At 49.9% G+C, this 15,032-nt stretch overlaps 1 protein-coding gene across 1 annotated transcript; it reads left to right on the top strand.

The window, feature by feature from the left end:
- Positions 1-1,842: 1,842 nt before the first annotated feature.
- LOC124688088 (pathogenesis-related protein 1-like) lies at positions 1,843-2,658 on the top strand. Its single transcript, XM_047221805.1, has 2 exons — positions 1,843-2,135; positions 2,223-2,658. Exons 1-2 carry the CDS (start codon positions 1,949-1,951, stop codon positions 2,492-2,494), a joined length of 459 nt encoding a protein of 152 aa, XP_047077761.1. The 5' UTR covers positions 1,843-1,948; the 3' UTR covers positions 2,495-2,658.
- The last annotated feature ends 12,374 nt before the right edge of the window (positions 2,659-15,032 follow it).

Here is a 15,032-nt window from a genome sequence, read left to right as displayed (position 1 = left end):
AGCCCCAACCAGTTCCCGAGTGTGAGTGTCCTAAACAGAACAAGAATCAACATCAAGAATGACCCGACAACCAGAATCAGTAAGTTGAGCAGCGGAAAACAAGTTCATGGTAAGTCGGGAAATATGAGAAACATCAGGAACGGAAAAGGAGGGAGTAGAAAGAGTGCCACGACTAGCAACAGGAAGAGAAGTACCATCAGCAGTAAGAACATGAACAGGAAGAGGCAGAGGTCGAAGAGAAGAAAGAGAGTAAGAATCAGGCAACATGTAGAAAGAAGCTCCAGAGTCCAGAACCCACGAGGATGTACATGACTATGTAGAGGAACCGGCCACAGAGGCAGCAGTGCCCGTCGAAGCAGAGCCAGAGGAGGCAAGAAGGCGCTGAAGCCGCGCAATATCCTGCTCAGTGAAGCCGGTGGTGACGGACGCTGAAGGTGGAGCACGAGGAGGCACTCCTCGCTGCTTCTAATAGCAGTCAGACTCTAGGTGACCAGGCCGCCGACAATGAGTGCAGAAGCGCGAGGGCGACCTCCACCGCGAGAAGGGCGAGCTCCTCCAGTAGCAACAAACGTTGGTGTGGGTAGAAGCGGCGGTGCAGGAGCAGCCGGAAACCGAGCGGCAAGAATAGAGGGTGTCCCAAGTAGACCAGCACCACGCAGACGAGTCTCCTCCGCACGGAGCTCAGTCAGCACCTCTGAGATAGGAACTCGGCCCCGAGCAAACAACTGGGCACGATGGGGCTCAAACTCTGGACGAAGTCTAGACAGGAACTCATGGATCCTCTGAAAATCCAAATTTGAACGTACTGTCCGGCAACACTGGCAAGTACCACAGACAGCGCTGCGAAGGGAGTCAAGCTGGCGCCAGATCGCCGCACTCTAGGTGTAGAACTTATCAACAGTAGAGTCATCTTGCTGAAGATCATGCTCCTGACGCAACACAGATAAATACAGAGAATCCCCGGAAGACTGATAGCGTTGACGAATGTGAGACCACATCTCAGCAACAGTAGCAAGGCCCATAAACTCAGAAGCAAACTGTGGCTGAACACTCTGAGAAAAAACAGCAGCAGCCCGGGCATCCTCATCACACCACTCAGTAAAAGCCGCTAGACTATCCTGATAGGAACCAAGAGTCTCTAAGTAAGCAAGTACCTGCTGCTCGTATGCCTCATCAACAGCAAGCTCGGCAGACCTGGCTACCTCCTGAGCAGCCTGAGGAACATCATCAGCAAGGGCCTGTGGCACTGGCGGTGATGTACGAGGCACAGGAGCAGTGGGATGCGGCGGACAAGGGACTTCGCTAGTAAGAACCCCCCACAGCCGAAGACCGCGCATGTGGATGCGTATAAAGACAGCAAACACCCCATAGTTGATACCATCAAAGATTCTGGGCACCGACAAATGCTGACATAGCCAGATGCGAAGGATCGAGCACGGAGTTGAAGCGTGCAAAGAGCTAAACTAGGAGCTCTGATACTATGTTATGAATGAGCAACTAGTATTCACTATGGACGAAAGATCAGTACATGTACATGTGATACAATATACAGGGAAACCCTTCATACAGTACGAATATATAGTAAGGGGTCTATACATCACTAACAATAGCGAGGGGGAATCCCACGATACCCGGTACTTGACGGACGACTCGTAGAAGAGAGTAGCAAGATGGTAAGCTAGTTTACTAGCGCGCGGAGCGCGAGAGTCCACGGCCATCACATCAAATTATAACTAAGCTACACGCGGATGCATTGTATACATCACCCTATAGAGGATAAGAAACTTTACTAGTACTGGATGCATCCTTGCACATAATGCAACTCAGGCTTCATCTATTTAAAGCGCTTGCTTCCTCTCTCCAGGAAACCACAAAACATTATTTCTCCTCTAGGTACAATACTCTCAGCTCACACATCTGCACCAGGTTGTAGTCGATAATCATAGCAATGGCCTCCACCAACAGCTGGACCCTTGAGCTCGAGTCGAAGGTGGCCGCGTCGCGCAAGTTCCGTGCCTGCGTCATGGACTGGCACAATCTGGCACCCAAGCTCGCCCCACACATCTTCGACAGCGCCCACCATGCTGAAGGAGATGGCGGCATCGGCAGCGTCAGGCACTACAACTGCAACTCAGGTACGCGCATAAGACATAAGACATGCATTCATGCCGCCTGCTATCTGGCACACATATTCAAACCATAACACACAATTGATGGTGCAGCCATGCCCTTCAACATCATGAAGAAGAAGGTCGAGTTCCTCGATGTGGACAAGTGCGAGTGCAAATACACCATCGAGTGTGACGGCACTGAGACAGCCACGTTTAACGTCAAGGTGAAGCCAACGGCCAACGGTGGGAGCGTGGCCAAGGTGGAATGCACGTACAAGAGCTTGGAGGGGAAGGACAAGATGCTCAAGGCTAAGGACTCTGTCGCTGAGATGTTCAACACTGCCGAGGCCTACCTCATCACCAATCCGGACGCGTACAACTAATTCAATAAAGAGGGATCATACATAATAATGGTGCTTTCTCTTCAATCGAATAAAATTGCTCCAACCTCGAGGTGGTATGACAGATCAAGCCAGGTGTGGACTTATTAAGTTAAAAATACCTCGAGTATTTGTAACCGCGGAATAAATAATGGTTTAAAGAAAATGGACTGGGTTTGTATTAAGTTGCTGTCACTTGCTTATGTATCTTCCTCATGGTTCGCACAAGAATAAAAGGAAGTATGTGAAATACATGACACTCTTATTTGGAATTGGTAGCTTTTTCCAGCCATAAAGTTAGCAATATACAGAAAATGCACGGGCTCTTCAGTTGATTAAAAACAACACTTTCAAGAATGAGAAAGAATAGTCAAGACCTGGAAAGACCAACACAAAATCATTAACTAAGCAGAAAAGGTGTTAATTGTTAAATATGGATTAAGGGCATGCAACGAGGGGAGCTTAGCGCCAGCTTCGGGATCTTAATCCCACTCGATGGGCTGTTATCACTAGTGGAGAAGAGGCCTTTGGACCCAAGCAAATGACCCACTGCTGAACCAAACCGGGTCCAATGCCCCCATTGGACCCGGTTCGTTTCTGCCCAGGACGACCCCACCTGCTCGCGCTCGTCTCGTAGCGGCCTTTGGACCCGGTTTGTCATACAAACCGGGACTAAAGGTCCACCCGCGAGGCGCGGCAGGCCGTGTCGGCTCTGGGGAACCCTTTAGTCCCGGTTTGTATGACAAACCGGGTCCAAAGGCCCCCTCCGGCTATATAACCTTGCCCCCGCCCAAGTGTGAGCCACACTTAGCCATTTTTTCACTATCTTCACAAGAGGGGTGTGTTGCTTTCCTCTCTTCTTCACATGCACAAGAGGTGTTCGATGAAATGCTTAAGAGGATTTGCCACTTGAGTTTACACAAATCAAGCCACACTTAACTTGCTTTTTTCTTCTTCATCGAGGTTAACAACTTTATCCTTTTCATCCGCAATTGATAAAATGCATGTGTATATATACATCGTGATGTTCACGTAATGGTTTTGATCAGCTTAATTATATCATGCGGATGAATCGGCAATGGATGTACATTGACCGACGGTTTGACGAGTTCACTCGCGGGCCTGGATAATTTTATGGCCGTGGCGGAGGCAAACAAACATGGTGGCTTCATGTATTGTCCATGTGTGGACTGCAAGAATACCGTAAATTACGCTCGCTCGAGTCTCATTCACAGCCACCTTCTGCGATCCGGTTTCACGCCCGGCTACTATTGTTGGACCAAGCACGGAGAAAGAGGGGTTATGATGGAAGACAATGACGAAGAGGAAGAGGATGATGACGGTTATCCCAATTTCCCCGAATACGATGATACCGTGAGAAGGCAATGAAGACAATGAAGTAGAAGATCAAGAGGCACCGGATGAGCCTGCCGATGATGATCTTGGCCGGGCCATTGCTGATGCAAGGAGAGAATGTGAAACCGAAAAGGAAAGGTTGGCCTTCGACAAGATGATAGAAGATCACAACAAATTGTTATACCCAACTTGCGAAGATGGCCATAAAAAGCTAGGCAAGACACTCGGAATTGTTGCAATGGAAGGCGAGAGAACGGTGTCACCGACTCAGGATTTGGAAAGTTGCCGACAATAATTAAGAGGAAGCTTCCAAGGGGTAACGAATTGCCCGCCAAGTACGTACGAAGCGAAGAAGATTGTCCGCCCTCTAGGATTAGATGTGCAAAAGATACATGCATGCATTAATGACTGCATCCTCTACCGCGATGAGTACGAGAATTTGGATGCATGTCCGGTGTGCATCTGCATTGCGGTATAAGATCGGACGAGATGACCCCGGTGATGTTGAGGGCGAGCGCCCCGAGAAGAGGGTTCCCGCCAAGGTTATGTGGTATGCTCCTATAATACCACGGCTGAAACGCTTGTTCGAAATAAAGAGCATGCTAGGTTGTTGCGATGGCACAAAGAAGACCGTAAGAAAGACGTGATGTTGAGGCACCCTGCCGATGGCTCCCAATGGAGAAAAATCGATAGAGAGTTCCCAAACTTTGCACAGGATGCAAGGAACTTACGGTTTGGTCTCGATACGGATGGCATGAATCCTTTTGGAGAGCAGAGCTGCAGCCATAGCACCTGGCCTCGTGACTCTTTGTATATATAACCTTCCTCCTTGGTTGTGCATGAAGCGGAAGTTCATTATGATGCCAGTGCTCATACAAGGCCCGAAGCAACCCGGGAACGACATTGATGTGTACCGAAGCCATTAGTCGAAGAACTTCTACAGCTGTGGTCCCTAGCAGGTGTACGTGTGTGGGACGAGCACAAGCAGGAGGAATTTGACCTAAGAGCGATGCTTTTCGTAACCATCAATGACTGGCCTGCTCTTGGTAACATTTCAGGACGAGTCAAACAAGGGATACAATGCATGCACACACTCGTTTACATGAGCTCGAAGGTGATTATTTGGAAAAAGGTCGAAGGTCGTGTACACGGGGCATCGTCGATTTCTTAGGCTTACCCATCCCGTAAGAAAGAAAGGCAAGCATTACAACGGTGAGGCTGATCACCGGAGGAAGCCTCCCCATCGTGATGGTGTTGATATATTTGGTATGGTCAAGGATCTAGATGTAATATTTGGAAAGGGTCCCGGCGGACGGTCCGTTCCGAATGACGATGCCGGACACGCGCCCATGTGGAAGAAGAAATCTATATTTTGGGATCTACCCTATTGGGAAGTCTTAGAGGTCCGCTCTTCAATCGATGTGATGCACGTGACGAAGAATCTTTGCGTGAACCTCGCTAGGCTTTCGGGTGTGTACGGGAAGACAAAAGATACACCGGAAGCACGGGAGGACCAGCAACGTTGGAAAGACCCCAAAAAGCTGCATGAGAGAGTTAAAGGACGTCATTTATCCAGCCTACGCTCTTACAAAAGCGAGAGAAGGAAATATTTTTTGAATGTCTTAGCAAGTATCAAGGTCCCGTCCGGCTTCTCCTCCAATATAAAGGGAATAATAAATATGGAGAAGAAAACATTCCAGAACTTGAAGTCTCATGACCGTCACGTGATAATGACACGCTTGCTTCCGATTGCATTGAGGGGCTTCTACCGGAAAATGTTCGATCGCCCATTGTGAAGCTATGTGCATTCCTCAATGCAATTTCTCGAAGGTAATAAATCCAGAAATTCTACCGAGGTTGCGGAATGATGTGGTCCAATGTCTCGTTAGTTTTGAGCCGGTGTTCCCACCATCCTTCTTCAATATTATGACACATCTCCTCGTTCACCCGGTCGATGAGATTTCCATTCTCGGTCCCGTGTTTCTACACAATATGTTCCCCTTCGAGAGGTTCATGGGAGTCTTGAAGAAATATGTTCATAACCGTGCTAGGCCGGAAGGAAGCATCTCCAAGGGCTATGGAACGAGAGGAGGTCATTGAATTCCGTGTTGACTTTATTCCCGACCTTAAGCCGATTGGTGTTCCTGAATCGCGGCATGAAGGGAGACTAAGTGGAAAAGGCACGCTAGGAAGGAAATCAATGATATGTAGGGACGGGATTTCTTTGACTCAAGCACACTACACAGTCCTACAAAGTTCCACCTTGGTGGCTCCGTATATCGGTGACCACAAGAACTTTCTACGCTCCCGTAACCCGGGCGATCGAACGATTGGATTAGACATGAACACATGTCGACTTTCGGTGGTTGGTTGCAAAAACATCTCCCGAATAACAAACATATTGAAGATCAGCTTGTACTTGCCGGCCCGCACACCATCTTCGATCGTAGTGACTTTCCAAGGGTACGAGATAAATGGGAATACATTTTACACGATCGCCCAAGATAAAAAGAGCACCAACCAAAACAGTGGTGTCCGCTTTGATGCAATAATGAATGAAGGCCCAAATGACACATATTATGGTTACATAGAGGATATATGGGAACTTGAGTATGGACCTTCTTTTAAGGTCCCTTTGTTTAGGTGCAAATGGGTCAACAAAACAGGAGGCGGGGTTCGGGTAGACAAGTTGTATGGAATGACAACGATGGATCTCAACAATCTTGGGTATAGAGACGAACCATTCGTCCTAGCCAAGGATGTGGCCCGAGTTTTCTATGTGAAGGATATGTCTACCAAACCAAGAAAAAGGAAACATAAGGAAACAAATACATCAAACGATGAGCCAAAGCGCCACATAGTTCTTTCCGGAAAAAGAAACATCGTGGGAGTGGAGGACAAGACAGACATGTCGGAAGATTATAATCGGTTTGATGAAATTCCACCCTTCAGAGTGAACATTGATCCAAGCATCAAGTTAAATGATGAAGATGCTCCATGGTTACGGCCGAAGAAGATTAATTAAATGATGAAGATGCTCCATCATCAAGTTAATTGAAGAATGTTCATGGCACAAATGAGTATCTCAACATGGCAATCAATTTCCCATTTATTTTTGTGTAATCATGTAACCGTATGTAAGATATTAAAAGTGGAGATGCGCCACGGGAGATTTCCCAACCCTTTCCCCAACACTCGTTAGATGAGATGTAGTCGTTCGTGGGCTTGGCAAGGCGTATCGATGCTCCTTTTATAGGCACGGCACCTCTTCTACTTTGTCTTGTTCCTTCGACGAGGCGTCGTGCGCTACATGCTTTATCTCATCGAGCGAGTGCGTCCACCCATGCGTTCTTATCTTGCCGACATCTTTAGTCCCGGTTGTACCCACCAGCCGGGACTAAAGGTTACCCACACGTCCTTATCCCACCGATAGTTTTGTTAGATGACACAAAAAAGGATCTTTAGTCCCGGTTGTACCCACCAGCCGGGACTAAAGGTTACCCACACGTCCTTATCCCACCGACAGTTTTTGGCGCCACTGCGTTCCCGCCTATTTTTCTTCCCGCGCTTTCCACTCGCTTCCCGCCTCCGTCCTCCCGCCATTTTTTCACTATATATATGTTGGCTTGGCCTCCATTTACATATCACATCTAGACTCATATCTCGCAAACCTCATCACCAGGTCACATGGCTTCCATCGTATCTCTAACCCTCCGGAGGCGGAGGCGCTTTGCGCGTCGAACTACCCCTGCCCGTCGGGCTACCGCGTCCCTACCGGCCGGTTGCCGAGCGTCGGAGGGGTACCGGTCCCTCCTGTCCCTCTAGGTGTGGCGCGCGAGATGGCCATCACGAACCACTACTACTTCGAGCTCACGCCGGAGCAGCGGAGGAATCCCCGATGGCATCCCGACTACGGCCCGACTTGGGAGAGCTTCTTCATCAATCGGCGTGAGAGGGCGCTCGCCGGGCACGAGGAGGGCGGCCCGCCTCCTTCGAACTTCAACGAGGCCGGCCGTCGGCTGTGGTGGCGCGACCGAACTCTCCAGGGCGTCATGGCCCACCGTGGCCCCCGCTCGCGCTACCCTCGAGTCCCAGCCCACGCGTGCTCTCCCGCCGAGGTTTGACTACCGCGACCCCGATGCCGGCGACGATGATGACGGCGACTACGACGACTACGAGTGGCGAGTACTACGGGGCTAGGCACGAGTATGACCGAATGACTCGAACAGTCGAATCCGGCCATGTATCTTAATTAATTTTCAGTTGAGCTAGGCACGAGTACTATAGGGCTAGGCACGAGTACTATCCGGCCATGTATCTTAATTAATTTTCAGTTGAGTTCTGTACTTTAATTCCACATGTAATCTGGCGGGAAACTTTTCTCATCATCGGCGTCGCCACAACGACTTTATTGAAAATACAATAAAATAGATAAACAACTAGTCTAGTCGATCTACTCGTCGTCGGAGGTTGTCTCGGTCCAAATGTCGTCCCACCGAGGGTCGTTGTCGGCCCAAGTTGTATTCGGGTTATCGAGCTCGAACACGGCGACGGCCCGACGATGGCGCCTGTTGGACGTGCCGAGGGTGAGCCGGAAGCCACCGGCACGCATCTCGGCGTAGAACCTACCGTTCGGCCGCGCTCGGACGCCACGGAAACCGGACGAGCCGCGACGGCGCGGCGGCATCCCGGCGACGAATGAACGGAGGCGACGGCGACATGTGGTTCCGCGCGCACGCGGCGCTTTATAGCACAGCGACGCGGCAAGTTTGGCGACAGGTGGCGCGGGGAAGCGGCGGGGCGTGGCACGTGGAAGCAGCGGCGACAGGTGGCGCGGGGAAGCGGCGGGGCCAGGCACGGCGGTGGCCCGTACATGGCGGTGACGGTGGTGGCCAGGCGGTGGCGGTGGCGGTGGTGGGCAGGCGGTGGCGGTGGCGACAGTGGCCCGTACATGGCGGTGACGGTGGTGGCCAGGCGGTGGCGGTGCGGTGGTGGGCAGTACACGGCGGTGCCGACGGTGGCCAGTACACGGCGGTGGCGGTGGTGGGCAGGCGGTGGCGGTGGCGACAGTGGCCACTACACGGCGGTGACGGTGGTGGCGGTGCGGTGGCTTTTTTTCACTTGAAATAAGGCGGGAATGAAATTTTTTAAAAAATTGGCCTTTGGACCCGGTTTGTATTACAAACCGGGACTAAAGGCCTTTGCTGCGCGCGCGAAAAGCGCAGCAAAAAGGCCTTTAGTCCCGGTTTGTTTTACAAACCGGGTCCAAGGGGTCTTTGGACCCGGTTTGTAAAACGCACCGGGTCCAAAGGGGGGGGGGTATAAAACTGACACTTCGTCTCCGCGCGGAGATCAATCGCGCGGAGACGACGGAAACGACGCCGCCAGGCTGCCCCGCCCGCCACTGCCGCCCACCGCGCCGCCGCCCACCGCTCGCCGTCGCCCGCCGCCGTCCGCGCGCGCCGTCCGCCGGTCCGCCCACCGCGCCGCCGCCCACCGCCACGCCCGCGCGCCCGCGGCATTTGTCCGCGCGCCGTCCGCCCGCCGCCGTCCGCCGTGCCGCCCGCCGCGCGCCTCCTCTCCGCCGCGGCGCCAAGGTGAGCCGGCCGGCCACCATTTTTTTTTTAAGTTTTAAGATTTTTAGATTTTTGTTTTTATATATGTTAGATTAATTAGCTTAGTACAAAAATAGTTACAAAACTAGTTACAAAAATTAGTACATAATTTGTAAATTAGTACATAATTAGTACATAATTTGATTTATTAGTTTGTTAGTGTTAGTGTTAGATAAAAAATTAGTGTTTAGTGTTAGATAAAAAATTAGTTAGTTTGTTAGTGTTAGTGAAAAAGTTAGTGTTAGATAGAAAATTAGTTAGTTTGTTAGTGTTAGTGTTAGTGTTAGTTTGTTAGTGTTAGTGTTAATAGTGTTAGAAAATTAGTTAGTTTGTTAGTGTTAGTGTTAGTGAAAAAGTTAGTGTTAGTGTTAGTGAAAAAGTTAGTGTTAGAGTTAGTGTTAGTGAAAAATTAGTTATATAGTTAGTGTTAGTGTTAGTTAGTGAGTATGTAGTGCCACCGCGCCCGGCCCAAAATAAAGTATGTAGTGCCGGCGCCCCCCAAACGGTAGTGCCGGCGCCGACTAAGTAGTGAATTTATTTTTTAATTTATGTTAACGTTGGTACATATATATATGATTTGTTTTCGTAGCTACGATGCCGCGACAGCGACAGCCGGCGGGCCGTGGTCCGACTCTCACCGAGGAGATGGAGCGAGATGGGGGAGGTCCGGGACCGGGCTCCGCCGGGGTGGCACCGGGAGGTCTTAGCTTCCGGGTCGCGCACCTTGGTGCGGAATCCGGGTCCCGTTGTCGACCCGGATATTCTTTGGTGGAGGTCTTATGGGCCACGATCGTTTCGAGAGGGAGCCGGCCCCGCCGGAGGAGGTAGCTCAGCGCATTGAAGCGGAGGACCAGCACGTTCGCCGTTACATGTACGCGTTAGACAACATGTATAGGACCGGATGGAGCGTTATGCGGGGATCTCATGTTAGCTATGCTCCCGTTGTTGTTCCGTGGCTTTGGGGGCACACCCAGCGCGGCTCAGGACCCGGTCGGCACCCTCTAGGACCCGGTCTGCGCGGTTGAGTGGTTGTAGTAGTGATTGATATGTATTAGGGTTAAATAAACATGAACCCGATCTATGTATGCATGTAACTGCGAGTATCTGCTTTCAGCACTATATTATCGATCCTTAGTTAAGAACTACACATATGTAACTCCATTTTCAGTTTTCCGCATTATCCTTAATTTGATCGTATGATGGTTCCTATGTATAGCTTGCAGGTCGTTGTAGAAAGCATGGAGAGAGATGAAATTCAAGAAAATTTCATGGAGGAACTCATAGCAAACGGTACTCCGGATGATCGCGACGACGACGTTATTCCGGATGATGGCGGTGACGATGTCACCGCAACTTATTTGAATGACTCCGGTGAGGGAGCGGAGGATATTGAGGAAGAAGATCCTAGTGGCGCCGGTGAGGAACAAGATCATCATAATGGCTCCCGAACTGTAGTTATCACCGAGGTATATAAATTAATTAAGCCGCTGTTGATCGACTAGATGCATTAACTAATGAAATTGTCATCGACTATGAACTATTTCTTTTTTAGCCCTCCGGATCGAGCACTTCTTCTGTAAAGTCGAGGAAGCGAGGCCCGGCCAAAAAGTTGGATGACGGTGTTAGGCACGACATCACCCACATCGACAAGGATGGTAAACCGATTGCTCCAGAGAAAGGTGCAAAGGCATTTATAGCTCAATGCGGAGTGCTTGTTAGGGACCACGTCCCGATCACCGTTCGAGAATGGCACAAGCCGAAGGGACTAGTGCTGTCTGCAGAGGAAGAAGCTCAAGGTCTTTATATCGATGATGTAGCCAAAAACAGCATTATGAACAAGCTCATGGCACATTTCAACATAGTACCCGAAGAGGGGGGTGACGTCGAGAAGGCCAAGATGGAGCGAGGCCCTCCGCGAGTTTGGCAAGAAGAAGATGGCCGAACTATTCAAGAGCCACAAGAAAAGATTGCGCCGCCTTATCAAGTTAAAGAAGACTCGGACAGTGAGAAGGTAAAAAATCATCGGGACGAATTCGTGAAGTACAGACACGGAGTCGAAGAATTTTGAGAAGGTCGGAAATAAATAAGGCAAATGCTGCGTTGAAGCTATATCACCAAATTCTGGGTCCGAGTGGATACGGGGCTAACCGTCCTAAGTGGGAGGCAGCTGAGGCGGAACCGACCGATAAAGGGATCAGATTAGGGACACACGGTTGGATCGAACGGTGCAAGGAGTGGTTCTACGGGATTGGGGGAACGTTGGATCCAGAAACAGGGAAGTGCATCTATAAGAAAGCTCATCTGAAGGTTCCCATTGATGCCCTGGAAAAGGCACATAGGGACATGGAGGCGGGGTTGTTCCAGCCCGAAAGAGAGAACGATGAGCTGACACGCGCCCTTGGGAACAAAGAACACGGCGGACGAACACGAGGCACGAGCAGGCTCCGTTCCGTGGAAGTATGGCTTTCTGCGGAAAGGAAGAGATTTCCGATAAAAGCCATGAGAGGAGGAAGGCAAGGGAAACGGACCGCCTGGCTAACTTAGAGGAGGGTATGAGCACCATGCAAGCCCAATTAACCATGGTAACCCAAGTACTTACATCTCGGATGGCTCGGGGGCGAGTGTAGATCCTGCACTTGCTCAATGCCATCGCCCCGCTGCAATCTCAACCACACCGGAAAAGCAGCGTGGCTTCCTCTCGACGAGTGGATAATGATGATGATGATGACCAGGTGGTCGAGCCTCCTCGCTACCCCCGTGGATGATCTCACCGAGAGCCGTCCTTGTGAGCTGCATGTTAAAGTTTTCAACCTATCCTTCAAGGCGGCGGTCGGCATCCTCTTACCTACAAGGTCTTACCATTGCCGTCCGGTCCAAGACGACTTTCTTTGTTGTGATGGTGGATGAAGTGTTGAGAGAGTATGAGGGGTTGGTGCTTGAGCACCCTGCAGGTGAAGATGGGGAAATCAAAGAGCCGGGAGAAGCCCGTAGAACCACCGTGCAATGGCGGAAGGAGAACATTGTGTTTCCGGGTGAGAAGCCAACAACCAGGCCACCTCCGCCTCCTCCGCCACCTGTGCGAGTCTCCTCCGCGTGATGATTCTCCTCTCGCGCGATGATGATTCCCCTATCCATGACCGAGTCTCCTCCGCGTGAAAATACTCCGCCGCCTCCTCCTCCTCGTCGGAGACTCCGCCGCTTCCACCTAAGCAAAAGAGGAAGCGGTCCGCGGCACCTCCTACGGCTCCGAAGAGATCATCAACTCCAATGAGGGAACGGACTCCGGAGTTGTTGCCACATGAGCAGATCGAAGAGCAAAAGGCGTTTCTTGCAACTGCGCCGAAGAAGATGTTTATTCCACCGCGGCACGGTGAAGCACTTTGCCGAGACGAGAATGAAGAGACCTGAGTCGAGAGCTGATTATGACCGCTCTCTTGGACGAGTCCTCTAAAGCGATGAAAGAAGCAAAAAGTCGCCCGGCTTGGACGAGCAGGACATTCGAGGCCGCACCCCACTTCATCGTGGAGCCATATCATGATCCGGAGACGGCATCGATGATCGAACGGGCGGCTAGAGCTCGAGGAGCATCGGTTGAGTACGAAGATTACTATCCAACGGCTCAAGTGGTAAACAAGTATAGATACGGATCCGATCTCGTCAAACCTGGCGAGCTCGCGCGTCTAGGGACTCGGATGCGAAGGTTGCATGAATGGTACCTGAAAGCTTGTCGAAGAGGTGATCGCTACCTCACGGTGTATCTTAGAGATGAGCATTACTTCCGGGGGAAGACGAGATAAACATTGACGTAGAAGAACTCGTTTCGGTTATTCAATCAAGACGCCCTCGACAAAGCTGTCATCGGTTGCTACTGCTTCGTAAGTGATTTATTTGTGTAATTAAGTTTGTAGCTCATTCATTTGCACTAACAATTATCCTCATTATATTCTTTGTGTACGCTATACATTTAATTATGCGGAATGAAGAAGCTGGAATACAAAAGAGGCAAGCTCCTACCGCTGGGGTTCATAGACCCAAACACGAGTTCATGAAGTTACGGTTCAAGACTTCGCCAAGGACACGAGAGGACAACATCGTAATGTTTTTAGAGAAGCAAGCGGACAAAGAGGATATATTCTTTCCCTACAACTTCAAGTGAGTGTTATATATAACATACATTATGCTTGTGCACCTTCCACTTTATTCTCGTAATCATTGAGCTATGCTTGTGCAGTTTCCATTTTATTCTCCTAATCATTGATCTTCACCTTGGAGTCGTAAACGTCATGGACTCGAAACGTAAAGAATATGCGGAATGGGCGGACATGGCTGCCATCCTCCGGAGGTAGTTTCAATCAATTTCGTATTGGCATCTTCATCTGCTCTAATTCGAAGATATCATCAACTAATCAATTACTCATTTACTCATTATTTTTTGCCGGGCGGGGCTTGGAAACGGTTCATCAATACTCGTTCCGGGTGAATGGAAACCGGAGCTTACATTTAGAGATTACCTCGTAAGTAGTACTATATATATAGCTATGTCCGTGAAACTTTATATATGATATTTACTTTCAATACGATGCTTGATTATTAGTTTGATCGAACTATTTTTTCGTAAAGTGTATGAGGCAGGAAAAAGGGAATAACTTATGTGGATACTACGTCTCGCACCTTCATGCGTGACATGTCCTGTCCCAATGGTGGGGATCCCCAAATACACCACACTCGTGTACGATAACAAATTTTCACAATTAATCTTAATTAGTACCATCTATTGTATTGAGTTCCATTCATATATTGATCTCCTTTTTTAAATATAGATGACACGCCTGCGGGACACTCTCATAACGAGCGGATCAAATAAAAGCAATTCAAGAGGAAATCGCGGGATTCTTTATTACCGAGGTCCTTACCCCAGGTGGAGAGCACTATCGGAAGATCGTGACGGCGGAGGATATTCGTTCGGGAAAAGTTGTATTGTAAATATGCATGCATTACGTGTACTGTGTTGACTATGTCGTGTACCGTTGACGATGTCTATATATATTCATGACGATTTTTTGTGGTTTCTTGAATGATATATATATGCATTGCTGAAACTCTGCCGCGGCAAGGGAAACAGATCGTTTCTCTGCCGCGAGCGAGAACGCTGGTACAGCCCAAATCTGTGCCGCGGCGAGAGAAATAGCAATTCTCTGCCGCGGCAGAGAAACTATAGGCCCGGTTCGTACCACGAACCGGGACCAAGCTCTTCCAGCGCGAGCTCCCTGGTCGCACCACGTGTTGAGGCCTTTAGGCCCGGTTTATCTTTGAACCGGGACTAAAGGGTACCCCCTTTAGTCCCGCCTAGTTGGTCCCGGTTCAGGAACCGGGTCTAAAGGCCCAAATGGACCGGGCCTATTGCCCAGTTTTCCACTAGTGTATGCTTGAAAATCCTAGCGTCTAGGCTGCATCGACGCAAAAAGAGGAGGCGGGCTCTTACTTCATTTTCTCATTTACAACGCGAAGAATGCAACGCTAGCAGCTGGGCAATTTTGCAGCTGCCGTTAGCGTCCAGCGTTGGGGAAAAC

The sequence above is a fragment of the Lolium rigidum genome, chromosome 2 (assembly GCF_022539505.1).
Source record: "Lolium rigidum isolate FL_2022 chromosome 2, APGP_CSIRO_Lrig_0.1, whole genome shotgun sequence".
Taxonomy (NCBI): domain Eukaryota; kingdom Viridiplantae; phylum Streptophyta; class Magnoliopsida; order Poales; family Poaceae; genus Lolium; species Lolium rigidum.
The sequence above is the reverse complement of the archived record's forward strand: the minus strand, read 5'-3'. Positions and strand labels throughout refer to the sequence as shown.

Coding starts and splice junctions, on each gene's coding strand:
- LOC124688088 (XM_047221805.1), top strand. CDS start 1,949: ATGGCCTCCACCAACAGCTGGACCCTTGAGCTCGAGTCGAAGGTGGCC. Junction 2,136..2,222: donor GCACTACAACTGCAACTCAG/GTACGCGCATAA, acceptor TTGATGGTGCAG/CCATGCCCTTCAACATCATG.